The sequence below is a fragment of the Seriola lalandi genome, unplaced genomic scaffold (assembly GCF_002814215.2).
Source record: "Seriola lalandi dorsalis isolate HSWRI2012SDOR001 ecotype SW California unplaced genomic scaffold, Sedor1 jcf7180002054748, whole genome shotgun sequence".
NCBI classification, from domain to species: Eukaryota; Metazoa; Chordata; class Actinopteri; order Carangiformes; family Carangidae; genus Seriola; species Seriola lalandi.
In genome coordinates, this window is record NW_019525301.1 from 4,774,755 (window position 1) to 4,798,316 (window position 23,562).

General features: G+C 42.5%; 1 protein-coding gene across 1 annotated transcript in view; it reads left to right on the forward strand.

The window, feature by feature from the left end:
• The first annotated feature begins 6,316 nt into the window (after positions 1-6,316).
• The window catches only part of LOC147818051 (receptor-type tyrosine-protein phosphatase gamma-like), an 88,190-nt gene continuing 70,944 nt past the window's right edge, over positions 6,317-23,562 (forward strand). Inside the window, exons 1-2 of the mRNA XM_087178918.1 lie at positions 6,317-6,362; positions 7,194-7,342. Coding sequence (XP_087035044.1) covers positions 6,317-6,362; positions 7,194-7,342 — 195 coding nt within the window. The remainder of the gene's footprint in view (positions 6,363-7,193; positions 7,343-23,562) is intronic.

Below are 23,562 nucleotides of genomic sequence, written 5' to 3' on the forward strand. Positions count from 1 at the left end.
TTGTCAGTGTGTTATCAGTAAAATGTCATGAGCAATGTATTTGTTTACAGCTGATCTAGCTGTCCAGTAGAAATTGAGACATTGCTTGAACATAATCATAGTGATTATTCTGCCACTGGGGAAATACTGCAGCTGTATACGAATATAATTTGTAGGGAACAGGGTTAAACCAGCTCCTCCTTTAGCTCAGACCGTCCAACACCTGCAGTTCATCTGTCCCTACACCTCCTGTCTTCCTCCACAGCTGCCTCATAGACATTCCTTTAATGAACATGGCAGTAGTTAAACCACAGTAGCTGTTTTTATGGCGGGGCGTTCACTGTTGCTCCGAATGTGTTGATTTCCCAGCCAGTTAAGGCTTGTTCTATCTCAGGGGTCTCATATCCCCTCATCATCTTATACGGGCTGTTTGAATACGCCAAGTGTTCTGGTAAAACCCTCTATAATGCCTGTTGTTTATGAAGCCTTGCATGTAACAGTGCCATTTGTGGATGCAGCAGGAGCGTTAATTATACAGTTATCCACTCAGGCAAATGTCAACTAACTTTCACAACAGCTAAACAGAGGAAACAGCCTGGGAAATTAAAAATATGGCTCCTGCAGCTGTTTAGGAGTTCCTGGGGTTCGAGTCATGTGATGTAACAGAGCTGATTTGCATTCAAGTTGAAAATGAGTGTGAAGGCTTCAGTAATGGAAAAAAACAATGACTGAATACATCAGTGCTGCGAGTCTGTAACAGATGCGGCTGTAACATGCTCATCTATTGTTCTGGGAGACTGGAGTAACAGGAAAGGACTGTTCATTAATGATTTTTTTTCATGCTAGCTTTGACTAAACAGATGCACCCCAGTGTAAAGCCTTGCTAAGGTCCCCTAGAGGCAGCAGTATCCATTGCACCCTGCAAGTGTTAACTCCTCAGCTCCGGAGCCTCTTAGTCTTGCTGGGTTTAATGCAGTTTTCTTTTGATTTTAGCCTGTGAATACTTCAGATTACCTGCACGGCTCAGTGCTTGTTGTGGGGATGAAATATTTTCCTGCTTGTGACGAGTTCAGGGAGTGTACATAGATGCACAATCAGAGATTACATCCCCTCCTCCTAGAGTCATCGTACCTTCTAGAAATGATGGCTGTATAATCTATCCATTCATCAGATATACTGCTTATCTTTTGAGGGTTGGGGGGTTGTCTGTTTGCATGTGTTGACTGTGTTTCACTTGCAAACAGACAAAACACAGACAAATTTAGAAAACATCTTCATCAGTTTGACAACACATGTGCGGCTAATACTCTCAACACGATGGAAGTGTTCCCAGGGGACACTAAACAGTGATGCACGGGCGCCCTGGTGACTCACCTGGTAGAGCATTCACCATAAAGGCGTAGTCCCAACCACAGCAGCCTGGGTTTGTGTCCAACCCGTGGCCCTTTGCTGAATATCCCTCTCTCCTTCTGTCTCTCTCTCTCTCTCTCTCTCTCTCTCTCTCTCTCTCTCTCTCTCTCTCTATTTATCTTTCTCACACACACACACACAGACACAAAAAAAGGAGACGTGACTCTGGCAAGAATAGTGAGCGTATCAGTAAGATGATCATTGACAACATCCCTTCTGCCTGTGAGTGCTAGACTGATGGTCCATCAGTGGAACAATGGGGTACGTATGGTTTAAACACTGTTGCCTCTTTGTTCACATAAACCGGTTAAGTCTAGTAAAAAAAAAAAAAAAAAAAAAAAATTTAAAAAGAAAGAAAAAGGTCAACCTTCCGGTTATATTTGTTATCAAAACACAACTGCTGCCATTTTGAGAAGGTCACTGTGCGTGTTCCTCCGTCCTGACAAGGTCAGACGCTGGTGCTTCAGAATATGTAAACACAACAGTTACAGTTTAGATTTAAGGGTCCACACATATCAGCTTTCTACACGTAAGAAGAACTGTGAAACGTGACTCACAACAGGTTTAGTATCTAATGAAGTTTACTGTCTCACCTTCGTAGTCGAGCAAAACAAATCATGTTAAGAGCAACATGACGAGGAATCAGAAATCAGACTGAAAAACAGGTTTTTGAAAAAGTGTTTACCTTCCTCTTTCCTGTTCTAGGCCATAGATACACTTACACATCCATCCATTACTGAGAGGACACAATGTTTTCTGCCCTCTGTTGGTAATACTGGTGTACACACCCAAATTAACTTCAAACCTCCTGATAGCTCACAGTGACACATTTCCAAGTGGTCACATGACCCTGAAGCTCCAGTTGTTCTCGACTTACCAACATGTGTCTGTTTTACTTCTTGTTGTGGCACACTGGCCAAGTTTATGTTTCTTCGGCTGTTGTAGCCTACAATAAAAAAATACTCAATATGGAGGTAGAAGGCTAAAATGAAGAGGGATACGCCGACTAAAATGGATGTAGCTTAATCAGAGTTTCAGAGAGTTGCAGTTGCAGGTTAGAAATTTTCAAACAGAGTCAACAGCATCAGCTGACTCACTGTTGTGAAAGTGTCTCTTATCCATAGAGCTCAAGGTTGTTCACTGTGGCTCAATCAGTCCTCTCTCCACAGTGTTCTGGCTGCACCATTATCATTCTGCTGAAGGGGAAAAAAACATCCTGGATTGTTTACATTTCTTTAAAGGAGCTATTTGTACGTTTTGCTTTTGCTACATAGCTAACGTTAACATTAACAGTTGTTTACTTATCAGTCTCGCCGAGAACTTTGGTTATTGTTGCATTTACAAGATGTTAATAATGTGTCCCCTGACCAGTGGTACTTCTTCAGGGCAGCAAACTGGGCCAGAGCTAGTTGGTTAGCATGCCAACTTCAGTAGAAGAAAAGAAGTGATAAAAATAGAAGCAAAAAAAATAGGGTTTCTTTCCACCTTTGGAGACAGCTGTTGGTGAGTAAAGGAATGAAGTTTGATGCTGAACTCAAAGTGTTTCTTCTAGACTGGTAAGTAAACAGCTGTCAGTGCTAACTGTAGCTATGTAGCAATAGCAAAACTTACAAATACTCCTTTAAACCAATCACATCTTGGGCAGCGCTGAGCCCAGGAAGCAGCGACTGTGCAGGGGGGGGGAACTTGTTTTGGGGGAACATTCGCATGTCGGGAAGTGAGCACTGTCACCAAAACAGCTGATTCCCTGCGAAGAAAACGCTACAAAAAACACAGCAACTGTGTGATTCATCAAAACATCTCGGAGGTTGTTGATGTTTCCTGTAACGAAGGGGATTTTGAAAATGGCAACAGGGCTGAAATAGATGCCAGATGGCAGGTTTATATCTACAACCTACATCTGGTGAGTCAGACCACAGGGCCAGTTGCTATCTGTCCTGCCCTGTCCTTCACTCTGCACCCTTGTGTGCTTCTTCACTGGAAGTCACCTGACAGCTGAACACCGTGGATGCCATGCTGGAGCTCGTCCTTGGTGGAGTAAGAGGCGAATCCTCCTTTTTACTGTCTAACACAAATTAATAGGGACTTTAAGCAGCGACGGTTGAAGGGACGGCCATGGCACCCATATTCATTCCAATGCGTTGTCATAGTAATGGAAATCAAAGATCACAATGGCGGCTAACAGCGGCTACTTCACTACTTCAGGAAACCAAGGTCGCTCTGAACATTGCTTCAGTATGTCTCTTAAAATGACCACAGAGCTCTTAATATTTGCTTTAGAGACAATTTAATATCATATGAGCTGAGTTTGTATAAATGTGTTACTTCAGCACCACGGACAGCGTCATGGTTTCAGCACAGTGAGGTTGTGTGCTGCAGAGGGAGGATGGAGGTGAACAACATTTTGTATATATATATTTTTTTTCTTTGTTAAAACAGGTTAGCATCCCCCAAAGCCTCCAAATCACCAACTGGAACGTCAGCCTGGCTCGCTACTTACTGTGGTCGCCTATCAGCTTCTTCAGCGCATCTTTAACAAATATACTAATAATCCATAAAGCTAACAGTATTATTGAATATAAACAAAATGACAGTGTCAAATATGACAAAAACATATAATTACCTGCTAACTCTTTAACGTATCACAGGGCAAATAGTCTTTCTGTCGGGCTGCATCAGTAGGAAGTGTCGACATTGAATCTACGTATGTCATCACATCATGTTGTAGCCGTCACTTCAACCGTCGCTAATACCTGTGTGTCTACTACACATCTAGTGGTCATGTGTTTACACTGTGACTTTGCAGAGAGATTGGAAGCACAGTGAAAGTCCAGTGTTTGTATTATGTGTTAATATTTGTATTCAACATCCTAAAACCCTATAAAACATTATGTAATGTGGCTCAACATGGCTGTATGACTGTACAAGCAATGACCCTGATCACAGTGGGACCATTAGAGGACAAGAAATTCCCTCTGCAGCCTTGTTGCTGTACCAGTTTTTATTCCCAACTTTCAGTGACTGATCAAGGTCACAGAGAGCGAGTAAATGTCTTGTCCACCTCCCAGTCACTGCATCATGAGCGGGCGGCAGCACGCCACTGAGATGTGAGCCATCCGTTTGTCTGAGTGCAGGTAGCTCATTCAGGCGAAGCGGACACACAGTGTGCTGTCGTTCCCTGTGGGAGCGGACCGGCCAGCTGACCTTCAGGTAGAGGATCACCGCCGCTGACACCCACTGGCACAAACGCCAAGATGAGAGCGAGAGACACAGACAGAGAGATAGAAGACCTCATCACTGCAGTCGAGATGAAAAATTCCCAGACACGTTTGATGCAGAGCGTCCCCAGGCTTTCAGCAACTCAAACCATTTCCCCAAGGCCATGGAGGCTGCTCACAGAACAGAAAAAGAGCCGATGATGATGATGGCCACCTGCAAAGTAAGAAACACAGCGGAGCATAATTTAAATGGATTTGGGATGCCACAGCATGTAGAGAGCCATGTAAAAATGCTAACACAAACAACAGCTGCGATACAAAATGGCGCGCAGCTTCTGCTCTCCCCCCGCTACATAATGCATGGCTAACAAGACAAATGTCCCTGCGTTTTTTTCCCATGAATTATGCATGGATCCTGCACTGTTTCTAAACAACAGATGAGCGTTTTATCTGTGGAGGGATCACCTGGTGGAGCTGCTACTGAATGCCGTGATGGAGATGTGAAATCAGGCAGGGAGGGCCTTACCCCCCCCGCCTCGTGCACCACTAACTCTACTCAGACACACCTCTGCGTTTCTGCACAGCTCAACTTTGAATGAATCAACAACATGTGGCTCGAAAGAAAACGTTTGAAAACACAGCCACATAAATGAACCAAGATAAGAAGTAATGCAGTGAGGATTCAGTGGTGTAGGCTGTGCTTAAGACTGGTGAGAAACATCAGTTACATTATTGGAAATAACAAGATACCAGTAACACTTATCATCGTCATGTATATGTTGTTCTTCCCCTCCATCATCTCATCATCTGCAGCAGGTTGTTCAGGTTTATTGATCCTATTTGATTTGTCAGAGATCTTTTACTGAGACTCCAAATCTAAATATTAGATATTAGGGATATTAGGGCACCCTGGTGGCTCACCTGGTGGCTCACCTGGTGGCTCACCTGGTGGCTCACCTGGTGGCTCACCTGGTACCTTGCTGCATGTCATCCCCTCTCTCTCTCCCTGAGTTTCCAGTTGCTCTCTCTCTCTGCAACTATCAGAATATTTGATATTAATTATAAGGACCACACCAACATCTTGGAGATTCACATTGTCTCAGGTGGGCGGGGTTGTCCTGGGGGAATTTGGACTAATGACCTCAGTTATTCTAAAATCATTGGCTAAGGCTCAGGTCAACATTCCTATTGATTATTGTCTCATATTATTATTATTTGGAAGAGGAAATGAAGGAGAATCACTCAAGCATCCATCACAGTTCACATCATTATCAGAGCAGTTATCATAACTTAGAAATGATGACTAATGCCGACCACAGACTAGAGGCCTGTAAAGACTGAGGATCTTGAACAGTCACTGAGACTAGATTTCTTTGACATTATTTGCTATCATGCTCCTGGTGGAAATTTACATGAAGAAAAACTGGGTTTTTTTCCAGACTTTTTTTCAACATTATTGTTGTTTTTCTGATTTCCTGTTTTATTTTGAAATTATTTTAAATCCCTCATGTATTTAACACCAGTCTTACACCAAACCAATCACATCTCCTCCATGCTCACTATCAGCTCTGTTTGCTGCTTCCTGTTTGCAGTCGACAGTGTTCACGTCATTGAACGTCACTGTCTTGAGCCGAGACTAAAATCTACAATCATAAATCATAAATATTAAACATGCTTGATTTAATCAGAACATCAACACAAAAAACGGAATGACCGAAGACTCGGGTGATCACCTGACACCAAACCATCCAGATGGTGGGAGCCAAACTCTCATGATTTTATTCTGACATTGGAAATTGTTGGACATTGTGAAATGGTTTGAAAAGTTGTTTTTTGGTGTGCGGCTGACATAAAGCTATAAACTGTCCATTAAGGATTTTCTGGTGAGATGTAAGTGTATGTAAGGTGATTGTGTTACTGTGGTATCAGGTGTATGTGATAATTCAGGAGTCTGACTGACATCTTGATGAAATAATGAACCAGGTTCGTCTCTTCACTTGAGAGCGTCCTCTACAAATGGGTCTGGGTTTGAGGCGGCTGCACTGATTAATGGAACAGGAATCCTTTCAGAGCCATTTGTGATTGTGAAAATACCCCCCCCCCAATTTTAATTCTTGCTATATTTTAGCAAGATGTGATGGAATAACAAAAGATCCTGCAAGGGCAATTTGCAGTGGCTGAAGAGAACAATTTTGTTCAGCAAATTAGCCCCTCATTTGAGACGTTGCCTCAGAGGCTGATGGAAAATGACAGAAATGGTCTTGTGTGAGGATGTCTTCCTCAGAGCAAATTTAAAAGAGAAACACATATCTACCTTTAGCGTGTCCTCAGAATACACCCTTTTGACTGTGTGTGACCAAAGACCTTAAAGAGGTGTCATGCCGTGCATGTGTCCTCACACAAGTTTTGATTGTCTTTCTTGGCGACCTTTGAAATTCACATTGACAGGCACCAATTTTCTGTCATCTGTTTCTTTGAGAGGAATGATTACTGCGTATGTTGAGAATGATTTTCAGTGATATATGACCACTCACTCTCTCTCGCTCTGTCTTTGTTTTTTTCTCTATTCTTCTGTCTTTCTTCCAGTGGCCATTATGTTGAAGGATGATTACTTTGTCCGGGGAGCAGGACTACCAGGGAGATTCAAGGCAGAGAAAGTGGAGTTCCACTGGGGTCCAAGCAACGGATCTGAGGGCTCCGAGCACAGCATCAACAGCCGGCGTTACCCTGTGGAGGCAAGCTCAATCTCCCAAGTCTTGACACATTAATGAACCATATCTGAAAGCCAGTAGACAAATATCTTTGATAAGGGTGGAAATATGGATGTAGATCTTTTCGCTTACTGGAAAGAGAACCATACACAGCATGTAGTGGTCATTCACTGATTTGAGCACTGACACACACACCCTGTTCAGACCATAGACTGTAAATAAAGATAGATGTAGCCTCTGTGACATCATCCACAGGTTTCAGAAGAGCGGTTTTGAAGCTCAGAGTGAGCTGCTCCACTGTCACCATCTTGGCAGTGCCTGACTTGGCCTCACTCATAATGCATTTGCTCACCAACCTGTCACTCAAAGAGGCCACGCCCTCAATTCTACATAACTTTAAGATTTAATAAAATGTAAACAGGTGAGTTATATAAACAGGTGTCCTGAAGGAGGAAATTAGCTCTAGAGACCAAAACAGTTTTTGTACCAGGCTGTAAACATGTTTATTTCTGCTGTAAAGTTGGACATTTTAACATGGGAGTCTATGGGGACTGACTCACTGGTGGAGCCAGACTCTAGTGGTCATTAGAGGAACTGCAGGTTTTGGTACTTTAGTGTTGGCTTCATTAGTACCTCAGTTCTCATCTGGCATTCCCCACTTTAAATGCAGATAAACACGTATGTGTTGTTGTTTTTATCTGACAAAAGGGTCCATCAATGTGTGTGAGAGAGAGAGAGACATTAGCCATTTTAATTAGTAGAATATCTATGGTTCATGATGAAACTGCGTTGGAACTAATCAGACTGTGACAGAGGACGTCAGTAGAGTAGTTGGTCCTTCAGCGTGGCCCAGGACACAGTCACGTTCACACTGCTAAAAGAATGAGGACACATGTGGTCCAGACCTCCTCTGAATGTGGTCTGAATGATCGGATCTTAAATGTGTCCTCATTGCGTCTCGGGTGCGTTCACACCTGAACTTAGAGCTGTCCACTTGTGATCAGATCACCTGAGACAGATGTTAATACAGTTGTGAACAGGACCCCCCAACAGGCTGTAAACTTGTCATAAATGTCAGCTGAATCTGTCTGCTAGTTTTCATGTAAGTCAGAAAACAGACATATACATAATACAGCACAGTGTAGCAGCCAACATGAGTAGATTCTTAACGACAAACACCAAGCATGGAGCTGTGTTCTACTGCAACTCATGTAGCCTATTAGACTAGTGCCAGATATGGCCAATGACAGAATATGAAACTATATGTATCTCACCTTATCAGTCTCTGCTTTAGTAGCAGGGAATGACTTTAGTTTGGGCTGACAGGCTGAGGTCCGAGGATGGATCCGGCCTCTGGGTTAATGAACAGGTGAGCTGACTGTCGGTTTGGAGATTGGCAGCACCTCTAGGACCTTTGAGAATGCTCCTTATTTTCTTTGTGGCGCGGCCTCTCGAAACAAATTAAACTAAGAGAGCTACACACCGTTCACTCACTGGAATGGGAAAGCGGTCTGTACTGTATTTGTCTCTAGGTTCAGCCAAATGTCCTGTGTAATGGTTTCTTTACAAGAGGGAATCTTCATTTTAGTTTTTGTGCATGGGTAATAAACTATGTGATTAAGTTGGTAAAGAACAGTTTAAATATTAATATCCTGTAGCTGAGTTCAAGAAAAACATTATAGAGGTGGAATAACCCAACAGCTTTTGAATGATCTTGGCTGTGAAGAGCAGAATTTACCTCTCAGACTTGGTTTTTGGCATGAAGACTCTTTTAGTGTCCAGCTTCAGCTTCCAACCAAATTTTATCCAATATGCCAAGTGTATAAAGGAGTAAGAAGTGTAAAAACGAGTGTGTGTGCCTGAGAGAGTGTGTGTATTTGCATGTTGTGTATGTGCAGCTGTCAGTCTCTTGAATACTGAAATGTCAGCCATCTCTCTGTCTGGACCTCTGCTAGAGCGCTGCCTCTGTGCGATGGCTGGCCAAACAGATGAATATGTATTGTTTGACATTTGGCAGATCAGCACGCCGACAGATCAACTTGATAGTGTAATCTTCTCCTTTCCCTCCAACCTCTGTTTTATTTCCTCTCAAACCTTTCCACAAAGCTGCATAAAGGTGTGTTAGTGTCAGTGGATGATGCATTTATCCTCTCTACTCAGTTTAGAAATATTACCTGTCCGCAGGTGAGGAAATCAAAGATTCTGCTGAAAACACAAAACCTGCCATATGAATGCATGACGAAGCTCCCTGGCTCTGAGTTTTACAATTGCCAGATGTATAATCTGCCATCACAATGGATTCAGCTGTGAGACATCAGCAAGGAAAAAATGCACTTTTATGAAGTTCCAGTGAAAATCAAGGCAGTTTTCTCATATTGACTCAGTCAACTGTACACACACACACACACACACACACACACACACACACACACACACACACACTATGGGGGGGAGTGAAGGAACGCATAGGATGAGACACACGTACATACACTATTTACTAAAAGTCTTGTATGTGTGTGTGTGTGTGTGTGTGTGTGTGTGTGTGTAGGTGCGCGCGTCTGTGTGTAATTAGTACAACTGGGCAATGCAGACATGTGTGCACATGTGACTCCTAACACACAGTCACAGAGACAAACTCCCAGCAGCAGCAGAGCTGTAGCTGTAGCTATAGCTTAGCCAAAAAACAGTTGTTCCTGGTTAAACAAAAAAGGTCTGTCTCTGTAGGAGTCCTTTCCATAATGTTGTTAGACTCTTATTATAAAAATCTGATCCCTTCAGTGGCAAAAGCAAGCAATTTAGTGAAGGTGCTGTCCTGTGCCAGATTCAGTATTGGCAGTGAGGCTCTGCTGAGATAACTGCTTTAAGGCCACAATTGACCCTGACATTTCTGCAGTGAATCTGTAGAGAGACAAGATTTTTATGAAGGTAAATATGTTGCTAAACGTAAGAACTTGTTGAGTACGATGTATATGGGGGGAAACCAATCAGAAATCAGAAGACAGAGTTAGATTAGCTGCGGCACCAAGTCAGGATGAGTTTTGTTTTGGCAGATTTGTGCTGTGATTAAGGAGGATATATACACACGCCACCAAAACCTACAACATGTAGTAAAATGAGTGTGAATGCACACTATGGCTAACGTTTACTATGTTAGACAAGCAGCTGTTTAGCATAAATACTCTGATCAATATTCAGATGCAGGATTTTCCCATCACAGTTAATCCCCGTTCCCTCTGTGCCTATTTAGCTACTGTAAACCTGGACACCTCTAACATCTGGACAACATGTGTCGCAGGTAATCCCCCAAGAACCAGAGGTTCAGGTTCTGATCAGAGTCACAACACAACATCATGTTTTTGATTGAATGTCCCTGCAAAAGCTGCTTTCTAAATTTGACTCAGTGAATATCAAAATGTTAATAATAATAATTCTTATTATAATAATGATATAATTAAAAAGAAGAATAATTTCATAAAACAGAACTGTCAAGTAACTAATTATTTGTTAGGATGGTTCCTAGATGCTATTTGTAGATGCATTATATTAATAATGCTGTATAGATGAAGTTAATTCACTCCATGTAACATCCAGTATAAACTAAATGAGTCTGTTACTCAGTACACAGGCGACATGCTGTGTGACATGTTAGAATTTATCTGTCTGCTTTGTAAATTACAGGGAAGTGAACGCAAATATGGAGACTTGAATTTACAAAAATAGATGAAAGTGGTCCCATGGATCTCTATCTCTATGTCTGGTCAGAGACAGACAGTTTTTTCTATGTAGATTCAAACTGTTGTTCGGTCCCTACTGACACAGAGTGTTTCCGTGATAAGGTTAAAAGTCCATTAGATCCTCAACTGATACAACATTAGACAATTCAATAATAGTCCAAGAAATGTAATTCATTCTCCCATTGTATCTTGTTTTAAGTTGCTTCATTTCCTGTTCTTTCCAGGAAGATAACAAGGAAATTAAGGGGAAATTACAGCATTTGTAACATTAAGAATATATATGGGTCTGAACTAGTAATGAAATGTGATCTATTGATTTGTGAACATGGACCGAAATTTCCCTCTTTTTGTGACAGTAAAGTGTCCACATGTACTGACTCCAGCTTTATGAAACTGTTATTTGGTTCTGTTCAGACTGTCACAGCTCTTGGTTCAGGCTCAGGTTCAGGAAAGATCCTGGTCTGGTTCACTGAACCAAAGATCGTCTGTAGCCTAAACCACCGACCGGTCTCTGGATGTGAATGAGGGGCTGGTTAAACTTAAATTGACATAAAGCAATTACATTGTTGCAACCAAAGTTCACCATGGCAAAGCTCCCGTCAAAACAACGGGAGGATGACATAACAGGTATCACAAGTGCTAATGGCAGCAAATCAACAGTCGCCATGGAAACAGTAGAAATTTACCGCTGTAAAATCTCTTTCATTGCTGTAAATTTCGTAACTTTTTTTCCATAACTAAGGAAACTAGCTTTCTCATTCAGTGGATTACGCTGTGATACTTTGTGAATACACAGATGTTCTACTGTGCATTAATTATATTAAATACATACCGTGCTCCTATGTTTGTGTGAGCACGCTTATGTATTTTAGTCCTTAGTGATGAAAGTTGTTAGCTGAATGAATAGGATCCATAATGCATGCAAAAAAAAATAACTTTGTTTTGGTAGTTTTATCATCTGTTTTAAAGTAGACTTTCACCAAACTGAAAACATGTCTTACACACCCTTGTCTATCTTACTTGTATATGCACAGAGCAGGAGAAAAGACAATCATGAGGCTGTGAAGCTCTCAGCATTGGTCTCTGATGCTGGTTCCTGCAGCCGCAGCTTCAGCAGTGAGATGTGGACACGGTGTGATTGCTCTCCAGCCCCTGGTTCAACCTTATTGCACAATGTTATCTCCGCAGGGGAGAGTATGGAAAACTAATATGCGGACACACCTGAATGCATCCATACACACCTATGTACACTCTGCAGATAGTAAAACACAGTTAGCACAACAGAAGATATTTTCCCACTCACAGCTGTGATATCCAAACATGCAGATATCAGTTTTATTTGCTGTCACTGTTTTCTTCAGTGGGTTGAGTCACATAAAGGGAATTCCATTCATCTCCATTATATGTGGAAAATCTGTAAATAAAACCATCTGCGTGATGAGAAAACAACGGTGAAGATTTTGTGAAGATGAGCTAAAAAGAGTTGAACATAGATTCAAGATTCACTCTTGATTCATCTACCAACTCTTTTTCATTATGACTCCTCACTGGAGGATTTATGTTTACGTCCAATTCTCTTGAACGCGACATCACATGATCTCCTCAAGGGAATCCCTTCAAATTTAGTACAAACATTCATTTGGACTCATAGATGGACTCATTACTCACTGTGCGCTCACAAAACACAGTTTTGGATTTGTGACTGCAATAGAGTTCTGCAGATACGTTGCTATTTTTATCTTACCAATAGTCCACAGCAAATCATTAGCTGACAATGGTATATGTATGAAGACATATAAATCCAGGTGACATCAAACATCAGGAAACTGATTCCAATGTCTACCTCCACAGAACATATAGGAGCATGTAGCCATGGTATTAAAACTTGGCAGCAGGAATCGGCAACACTAGCCTCAGTCTGGTGGGCAACAGTCCCACCCACTCTTACAATAATGTGATGGGCTGAGTGCTGAAAACATTTCTGATTGCACTGCTGCACTGTGACGGATCCCATACAGACGCTGACAGTACCTGATGCCTGTGCAACATGGCTGATGTAGACAAGGTGTTAAATTACACATTTAAATGCTGGAAATGAAATATAAAAGAAGAAGAAGAAAAAAAGAGATAATTCTGTTGTTTAATTCCCACACTGACAGTGTCTCTCTATATTCATGATGCATACACTGAGTGGATTAAGTCAGCCATGTTTTTATAGCTGCACCGTTCCATCAAATTGAAATACTACGCATGTCTTGTGCATCATTTAATACATATTTCTCCAAACTCATCCTGGCAGATTTATTTGTGGAAACATTTGAAATCTAGACTAGATTTGTTTTCATTGCCTGATGATTCACCATGATTTAAGAGATCAGTGTAAAACTGCTTCTATTGAATCAGTCTAAATGTCCAGTGAAGACACACAGTCCTTACCCCTCTATGACTGTGGGTGTGCTGCTGCTGTAGTTGAAAATACTGTAGCCCAGTTGTTAACTGTTGTCAGTTGTGTTGCATTATTTCTCTCCCTTATCAACTGACCTGAATTCAGTGTGTGTGAGAGTTGTTTCCCAACTGATCTGAATGCAGAAGCTGAAATCCTGTATCTCCAAACACTTCAGCTGAAACCTTTACAGCAATTTAAGAAACCATTTTCATTTCACATTTGTTTTGTTGCTTAAAATCCATGTTTCTCATCTTTCGTGGACTGTAGACGTGTGTTGTGTGGATATTTATATGATAAAGGCTTACATGTTTAAAATGGTTGAGTTTTACATGAGCAGTAACCATGAGAACAGGCAAAACAAAGGTTAAAGTTATGTCTGGATTTCCCATTACCATTCACAGTGAAAGCTTTGTTTCCAGAACCCACACAGTCGAGTTTCTGTCACAAAACGTCCGACCTCGAGGAAAATAAGTCTGCTGCCGCTGCAACTCAGAAATCTTTGTTCTACTGTTTTGAAAATACTTGTTAGGACAACAATAGGGAGAAGTATGTTGGGCAGCTTTATTGCAGAGTCAGATTAATTAGAAAAAGTTTTAGGAGATCAATAACTACTAGTTATCATTTTTAACAGTGTAGTTTGTGCAACAAATTTGACTCGTGTTTGAAATCATTGATAAGCACTGAGAAAAACACTAATTATCATCCAATGAAATATTTTATCAGCTAAGAAACATATTCATCTATAAAAATAATATATATACTTACTTTTATATCTGATGTACCTTAGACCTCATTTAACTCACTGTGTGGAATTTGTTTTTAGTTTAAAATAGGTACAATTGATCTCTTTTATTGCTTACGATGAAGAGACACACGTATATACACTATTTACTAAAAGTCTTGTGTGTGTGTGTGTGTGTGTGTGTGTGTGTGTGTGTGTGTGTCAGATTTGCTGTGTCACTCTACAGCTGAATTCCAGTCAATACACTTTCTTGCCATGAGACAAAAGTTTAATATTACTACACAATATTATTATAGCAGTATTATAGGAATGATAATTATAATAACCTGTAATATTTTTTGTTATTCATGATGGTTTGGTAACATTGTATGGCACCATGTATTTCTCTGCATAAAGTAATTACCACCTGGTCAAAAGTGACATATAGCACCACAGATGTTAATCTTTTTTTAGGCATTTAAAAAGATCAGTTATCAAAACGTGTTTTATTGTATTCAATAGTCATTGTTGAGGATGCATTGAGGCCTCATTCTGATCAGAAAAAATGAAAGATATGTTTCATACATCTACAGTTTAGAGAAGATGAACTTTAGTAACTCTGTTGACCCATTGGCTTTTCAGCTTAGTGCTTTGTTTAGGTTTTCACGCTAACATGCAGAAGATGGAGGAGATGATCCATATCACCTGCTCAACATTAGCATTTAGCCACGTTGAGATTTGCATGCAGCTCTACTGCAGCCTCACAGACATGTTACCTTGACCGTGTTGTTTTACAGTGATGAATGAGGACAGAGGAAGAACAAGAGGAAGAGGAGGATGAACGTGCTGGACTGAATGAATTAACTGATTGATTTGTTATCATACAAATCAGATGAGAGACGAGTTCTTCTCTTTTTTTTTTTAGTGGTGAGCTGTTTAGTTCAGATTTGTCCTGGTAGCAGAACAGGCGGGCTTCATCCTGTGGGGAGCCAGATTGAGTCTCAGTATATTAGATTCTTGTGCACCATGTGTAGTAATGGTGGCTTTAAGTGAAGGTCTTTGTTCACCAACAAAAATATGATTTGATTTCTCTGGTGATCATCCCCTATTCCTGAGTTTTCCTCAGTTCTTTTATTTACCTTTTCTCTTTCCTTCCCCTCTCCCTCCCCTTTTCCTTTCTCTCTATTCCATTCCCTCCCCTTCCTTTCCTTCTCTCTGCTTTACAGTGGGCAGTGGTGACTGTCTCTGAGTTCTCCACATGAATGATGTATGATTTACAAGCCTTACATTTAGTAATTGTAGCCTAATAGGGCCCTCGAATGGCACAGAGAAGTGGGGGCCCGCTGCTGCCCTACCTGCTGTGGTTAATATGCCAAGCACAGCACTGCCAGGGATCAGCACACATCTTCAGCTGGAGTGTGTCACCCAGCGGTTTGTGTGTGTGTGCGTGTGCGTGTGTGTGTGTGTGTGTGCTTTACATCAAAAGTCAAACATGTATGACTTCACCTGCAGCTGCTCGGAACCAGGAGTTTGTGTGGTGGGTTCTGAATTATCAGGCGAGGGCTGAGGTCAGAAACACACTCTCTCTCTCTCTCTCTCTCTGTCTCTCACACACACACAGACACACACACACACACACGCGCGCGCACGTCTTTGTTTGAAGGCCAATATAAAATGTATTGTAGCCTTTATCCAGCATGTCTTATAAAATGCAGGCTGTTCCCTAAGTGCACACCAACTGTGATGTACATAGAAAAAGTGCACGTAGAAATAACAGCATACACAGGGAATGCTGATGTGATATGTGATTGTTGCCTTGATGGCACAGGTTTCCCACAAAAGCTCCAGGGTGGAAAAAGTTCAAACAAATAGTGGACAGTAATGTAACAGCTCTGAAGCAAGGCAGGGTAACAGGCCGAGCATCTGCCCCAGGGCCTCTGAAGTTCTGGAGACCCAGGGCAGTTACTTATAGGTATGCGCATTCTGATATAATTGTACCGCTTTCTGCATTGTGCAGCTGTTCCAGAGAGCCGTGCCAGTGCACAGTGCCATTACGCATGACTGCTCACTGTGTTTACCCTCATTAAATCACCTGAAAACGACACCAGGCTGCTCTACAACCACACACACCTCTACACACATCAGATTGGTCAGTTCTAACTTTATATAACTGTGTGGAGACGTCCTCACAGTCCGTGCGCCTTCCACCTTGCGTTTGGCATTTATCATTTAAATTTCAACTGAGGGTGAAAAATATCATACTAAGGGTACAAAGCATGCACTGCATCCTCAGGTTAATATTTTGCACCCAGGCCTGTTTGGTGGACTCCTGCTGTAGCTGTGGACGGAGCTGCTCGCACTTTCACTTTGCAAACAAGTCGATCTGTTTCCTCCGCAGAGAACAGTTCTCAGTCACTACCTGACAAATCCACCGTTATAATAGCAATCCACCAAGGTGCAGGCACACCTGTCTTGTTAAAGGGAACGGGAGATGGCACTATGATTGGTTCATTGCATGTTATGCTGAAAACACTACCATGATTAATTAAGAGAATACTGTAGATACGACCCTTTTTGAGTCCTAATTAGAGGTGGTAGGAGGTGGATCTTACCTTAGTACAGAGTCAGACCATAGTCTGTAAATAAAGATGGACGTAGCCTCTGTGACGTCACCCACAGATTTCTGAAGAGCAGTTTTGAAGCTCAGAGTGAGCTGCACCACTGTCGCCATCTTGGCAGTGTCTGACTCCGCCCTTAATTCCCAGCTAATCCAAAAGAGGAGGGGTGTGTGTGGAGCTGAGGTTTATTAGAGGAACTGCGGTTTTTGGTTCTTTAGTGTTGGCTTCACGTTTCAGCCCTGGAGGTTGATCCTTCAGTCAGGTGAGCTGGTTCCTCTCTAGTGCAGCTGAAGCGGTAGTCGGTGCATGCCTTGAATTATTTCCTGTAAGTACAAAAATAAATAAACTTAGATGTATTTCTTTCTATATACTGTATGACACAGTACTGTATTAGATCTGTCCTCTGACAGATGGAGATTTTTGGTAGCTGACGTTTCAGAATGAGTTTTTGTTTTGACCAAAATCAACATATTTGTTAAAACTGACACCACAATGTTTTCTGATTCCTCACACTCCAGTCTCCACTGTTCAATTATTTACAATGAGTCTAAAATATCTCATGTTTGGTTTAACTGTAAAAAAAAACATGAAACTATAAGTGTAACCCAGCATTTCAGAAATGAAAGGCAAAGCTGAGAGGTATTTGTTCATCCAGCAGCAGCAATTTCTAAAATACATGTTCAGAAGCAAAACAAACAAAAAAAAAACACATATAAGAAGAAGGGATTATTTTAAATCCTTTTAAAAGAAGATTTCGATTTTTTTTCAAGCTGAATTCATCGGACACAGGCAGTGGTGATTGTAGAGTCTGTTGGGGCCCAAGGCAAAAAAAACTGTCAATCGCCTCCAATCAGCATTCATCACAGTTATTATAATCATTCTGACACCAATGAAAAATCTGCCAAATCTAAACATTTTTTTTTTTATCCCAAATGTTCACGTTAGCAGAATTTTCTAAATATAAATATGAAGAACAATAAAAACCTAAATAAATAACTAAATAACTTCAATGTTGTCACATTGTAAATAACCACATTATAAGGCCAGTGTTCATCAACACATAAAGATTCTTCAAGGAGGTTTTCTGCTGAGACGTCAATGCAAATAGTCCATAGGTTGTTTAAGGGGGAGGGAGCTACATTTGGAGACATTGCTGTGCAGCAAAGTTTTTCAGCCCTTGGGGGGCCCCCTAACAGCATTCAGAGATATCATCGAGAGCGACGCTATGAAGGGTTTTAAAAGTCAGAAGTAGAGAAAGAAAGACAGGGACATATTGTCCTAACATAGCTTTCTACCGCTGAGCGACTGAAACCCTCGCTATGGTAACAACAACTACACGGAACACAAAAACTCAGGTGCATCAGCAGGAATCTCATCCATATAAATGAAATCGCTTAAGAATGAAGTTCATTTCAAGGATTTTGTAACGGTAACCAGTGCATTTGTCTATGGCTACCTCCTGCTACGGCGCCTCACCTGCCCCGCCCCCCCTCCTCCGGCCCGAGCAGGTGAGAGTGCTATCAGGGCTAGCTGGTCCAGGAGCTGAGCTATCCATTCTGTCTGACTGCCGCTTGCCAAGGCTCATTTTTATCTCGACCTCCTCCTGAGCCTCCCAGACGTGATAAACGAGAGGAGCAGAGGTTGAAGAGATGGAGGAGGAAGAGCCGAGTGTGTGTGGCTCCAGAAGCTGCTCTGCCAGCTTTTACCCACCTGCCTAGATAAGAAAGGCACTGTAAATTAACACGCGATAGGGGGGCTGAGAGCACAGCCGTGTGTCTGTGCGTGGATTGGTGGTTTGGTTGTGCTCTCATTCACACATATATACACACACACTTCCTCTCTTTGCTTTGCTGCAGGTATCACAGATAAAGATGTGTCATTGATGAATGGGATTTTATTTCCCATCAACCTTTGCTGCGTGGGAAATGGAAAAGCGCATCGTGGCCCCTAAATCATCAGATGAATAATGATAACACTGGGCACCGGTTTTCATTTCTTTGCACTATTTCTCTGCAGAGCTCCATATGCAAACTGTTTGTTTCTATCACCTCCTGTAATGTGTGTGTGTGTGTGTGTGTGTGTGTGTGTGTGTGTGTGTGGGTGTGTTTGAAGCTAAAATAAACCTCCATTGGGCGCCTCAGTGGCTCACCTGGCATACCATTAGGACCCAGTCCTTACTGCAGCAGCCTGGGTTCAAATCCCCTGTCCCCCTGTCATCCCCTCTCTCTCTCACCCCCAACCTTCCTGTCTCTCTCACTGCTACTCCAATAAAGGCATAAAAAGCCCAAAAGAACAACTTTAAAAAATATCTTCCACAAACTGGTATAGATGTTTAAACCAGGGGTGTTCCTAGGAGTTGACAGGGTCTGGGGTTAAGTCCAGACCATGTGGGGCTGGGGTCAAGCATTGAGGAATCACTGCTTGTGTGCCGCTGTCTGGTTTTGTCATATTAGTTGTTCCTTTGTAAGCTTTTGACCACTTGTGTGTCAAAGGTTTTAAGAGTCCAGCTTCAGTTTTACCGTTTCAACATCCTCCACACAGACTGTGGGGAGTTCACCTCTGTTATTTGATTTACTGCCTTTATTGGCCATGACATCCTCGGTGACAGAGTGTGGACCAAAGACAAAACTTCCAGACTTTTTACTTCATTTAAATTTCTCTCAAGTGTCTTTACAGTGACACTTAAACCAAGAGTTTAACTGTTTCAACAGGAGTTCATCAAGGTCACAAACCAGTAAAACTGAGATGAAGACCTTTAATATTTAGAGTCAGTTATATCTTATATACATACATATAATAAATGACAGCCGTGTGTCTGCTGGTGTGGATGTGAGACTCCTGAGCACCAGGCAGCTGCTGGAGCCCAGAGCCAAACCCCTGTTTCTCTGTTATATCTCTACAATGACAGGAACAACACAGTGTGTGGGCGCTGAACACACTGACACAACCACACACTTTAACATCACTACTTGTGGACTTGCTGGACTTTGTTTCTGCTTTGGTGCCAGTGAAGCAGCAGAACTGAGCTGAAGGTCAAACTTGAAGCTGCTACATGTCATGTTTGAGGGAGAGAGTTGTTTCAGCACTGTTACATCTGCAGCTGTGATGATCCGTGTCTGAAAACAGAGGAGGCTTCATTCACAGAAATCACCTGTGGAACAGAATTATTTTCTGTCATAATGTCCGTATTAAATTAATGAGGTAAACATATGTAAAACTAAAGTCCTTGTGAGAGAACAGCTACGGCATCAGTCTGCTCTGAACGCTGGCGAGCTGATTTCTTCATACAGTCATCTGCTCCAAGCTCAGCTCATTCTCCCACAGCGGCCTTGAGTACGTGAGAACTATCATATGTATTTAATGTTCTCCAGCATGCGTCGTATGACGACAGAACCTCCACACCGGTCAGAGGGAGCGCTGCTCACAAACTGGCTGTGCTGCCACTCAGCAGGCGTCCGAACGTTCGGCCAATCAGGAGTAAGTGAGCTCAGACTGCTTGTTTCAGTCAGAGGCTCAGAGGCTGGGGGGGCTGTGTGCTGCACTGTGCTCCGGCGTGACACAGTTGCCCCGCCCCTCACACATACAGGCTCTGGATGAGTAAAAATGCATCATTCCTACATGAATGTCTTAATCAGAAACGGAATTGGTGGGAGAAAATGTGCAATAATAATAAACAGGAAATCTACTTCTTTAGTTTCTCCAGTACCAAGAGCAGAACCGATAATGTCGGCTCTTATCGATACCCTGGTCTTTAAAAATTTAGCCCCGGGGTTATACTGGGTTTCTGCACCCATCCCTAACTTAACGTGAACAGTAAAAAGTAATTTCAAACACTTATACTCAGTCACAGACAGGTATGATGTTACACATCTGTAAACCTACAAAACATCCATGTAGTGGACACAGCTGTTCCCTTGTCATAGGAGGACGGACTCAGCTGTTACTGAGAACATGACGGACGGCTCTGAGCCTCCAGCAGCAGATATCACAGTAGTTCAGGCTCAGCTAACATTAGTCAGTAAACCAGTGGTTCTCAGATCTTGGGGCAGCGTCACTTGTGGGACTTTTGTTTATACCTTTTGTTGTTGCTGCTGATGCGTGAGCAGAATGATCGCATGCCGTGCCAGCAGAGCACACGCTGTCCACGCCAAAGGAGGCCAAGAGGACGTCACCCAGCCCCGCCCACTCCCTCATCTCTGTACACCCACACACAGGCAGCAGCGAGGGGTGGGCTGGTCACAAACTATAAATCATTTCTTTTCTGTCAGAAAGATTCAGGGCTAGTCAAAACACATTCCCAGCTAAAGCGCCAGAAACATGACGCCCAGGGTTTGAACTCTTGTCTGCACCTTGTTTAATCACACTGAGCGCAGAGAGCTCCCTAATTCACCCACCACCTAAACGGAGGCAAAATTGCACGGAAGAGGACATTCAATTGTACGTCCGCTTATTTCACTCACAACATGATAAACACAACACCTGTCTGATGCATAATAATTATACAGCTCAATTCATACTCCTCTATTTTTGGTACCATTTGTTCCCATAATCATTTCTGGCAGTCGTTCCCTAACTGTGAATTGTAAGACAAACAACATCGGAATCAATGTGCTCAGCACGAACACCATCAGTCATTTGGACTTGTAAACTGACACCATAAACTTTTATTTGGCATATATTTGTCAAACAATCAAAAGCACCTCAACGAGCTGGCGCTGTCTGAGGTTTTTTACAACTGTCATGACCGTGCAACACATGGCCACTCATTACATCCGCTCAGAGCACATCAACACGGGCCTGTACAGCGATGTGGGGCAGCGCATGTGGATATGAAAACAGGTGAGCAGATATATGGAAGGGACTGCAAGTAAAATATTAAGACTTCCTCACTGGCAGAGCAGACAAAAGTGGAACACATTTTACTCTTGTAAAGCTGGAATCATGGTGTGATGAGATTAACCTGAAGTCTTTGGGCCCCTATACACCAGATATTGATATATTATTGACGTGTTATTGATTGTTGGAAAACTACCTGGTCCAATTACATTAGCTTAATTCACATCAGAAATTGTATCAAACATCAGATGCCTCTCTACATGAAGGGCAGGAAGAGTGACCTTTGGCATTGGATGTAAATTGGAATACTCTCTGATGGATACTCTGTCATCATTAACAGTGATAGGATGAACACCCTCTGTTCTTGATTGCTGGAGCTTGTCGTGGTTTTGAGTTCCAGTCTGTTCACTCATCCATTCATTCATTCAGTCCATTTGTATGTGCAAACCTGAACTGCTCCTCCTTCCCACTCACCTGCTCACCTGTTCCCCATTGCCTTATCATCTCCCCACTATATATACCGGCCCGTTTCCACTTGCTCTCAGTCAGATCGTCTTTGTTCCATGTGCCTTAGTGTTCCACCTCTCTGTTCTTTGCCTGCCTGTTTTGATCCTGTTTGTGTTTTTGACCTTGTCTGTGTTTTTTGGGGATTTTGCCTCAGCCCAACCGTTTGTATTTTTGTATTTTTCTATCCTTGTTCTTTGCTTTTAAAGACTCCTTACTTTCACATCTGCTTCCTGAGTCATGCTCTCGGATCCCTTTTCTGAGAACCGTGACCGAGCTGGCACCACAACAAGAAACAAAGACTTCTTTCTTTGAACTCAGCACTAACACCAGCATACACAGCTGGAGAGTTTATTCTTTTGTCCAACAGCTTGTGGACATAGAGCTGCTCATTAGCAGGCAGACAGCCACTGCAAGCTTAGTGCTGCAAACACTCTCTATACCTGTTACCTATCACTGGCTTTACTCAGGCCTCTGTTGATGCCTGATACAGTCACTGTTTGTAAGTTGGAGACTTTTGCACTTATTTCCTCTTTCGAGAAAAAATTCTACCGAACATTTCTGCCGAACATTTCTGCAGTCTCAGACCTGTGCATGTAAATGTTTAAAAGTGCCAAGTGGAGTTTTCTTGCAAACAAACAACATACGTCCTGGAAAGGCAACAGGCCTGGATGGTGTGTGTCTGAGGCTGTTAAAGGAATGCTCAACCCAGCTGGCTGAGCCTCTCCAGAGGATCTTCAATCTAAGCTTTCAAACAGGGAGGGTCCCGGTCCTGTGGAAAACATCGTGTCTTGTTCCGGTACCTAAAGTAGGACGACCGGCTGAGATAAATGACTACAGACCGGTGGCCCTGACATCACACATCATGAAGACCCTGGAGCGGCTGCTTCTCCACCTTCTGAGGCCACAGGTTGAACATGCACTTGACCCCCTACAGTTCACCTACAAAGAACATTTTGGAGTGGATGATTCCGTCCTTTACATGCTCCACCGGCCCATTCTTACTTGGATGAGCCAGGTGAAGATTATGTTCTTTGATTTCTCAAGTGCATTTAACACCATCCAACCCCCCATACTTAAAGACAAGCTGGAAGGGATGGGGCTGGATCCCTGCTTCATGTCCTGGATTGTGGATTACCTGACAGGATGACCACAGTACGTCAGGCTGGGTAACTGTGTCTCAGGGACAGTGATGAGCAGCTCTGGGGCTCCACAGGGAACTGTTCTGGCTCCGTTCCTGTTCACCCTGTATACGGTAGACTTAAATACAACTCTGAGTCTTGCCACATCCAGAAATACTCAGATGACACATCTATTGTGGCGTGTATCAGGAACGGACAAGAAGAGGAGTACAGGGATCTGATGATGGCAGTGGCGGCTGCTGG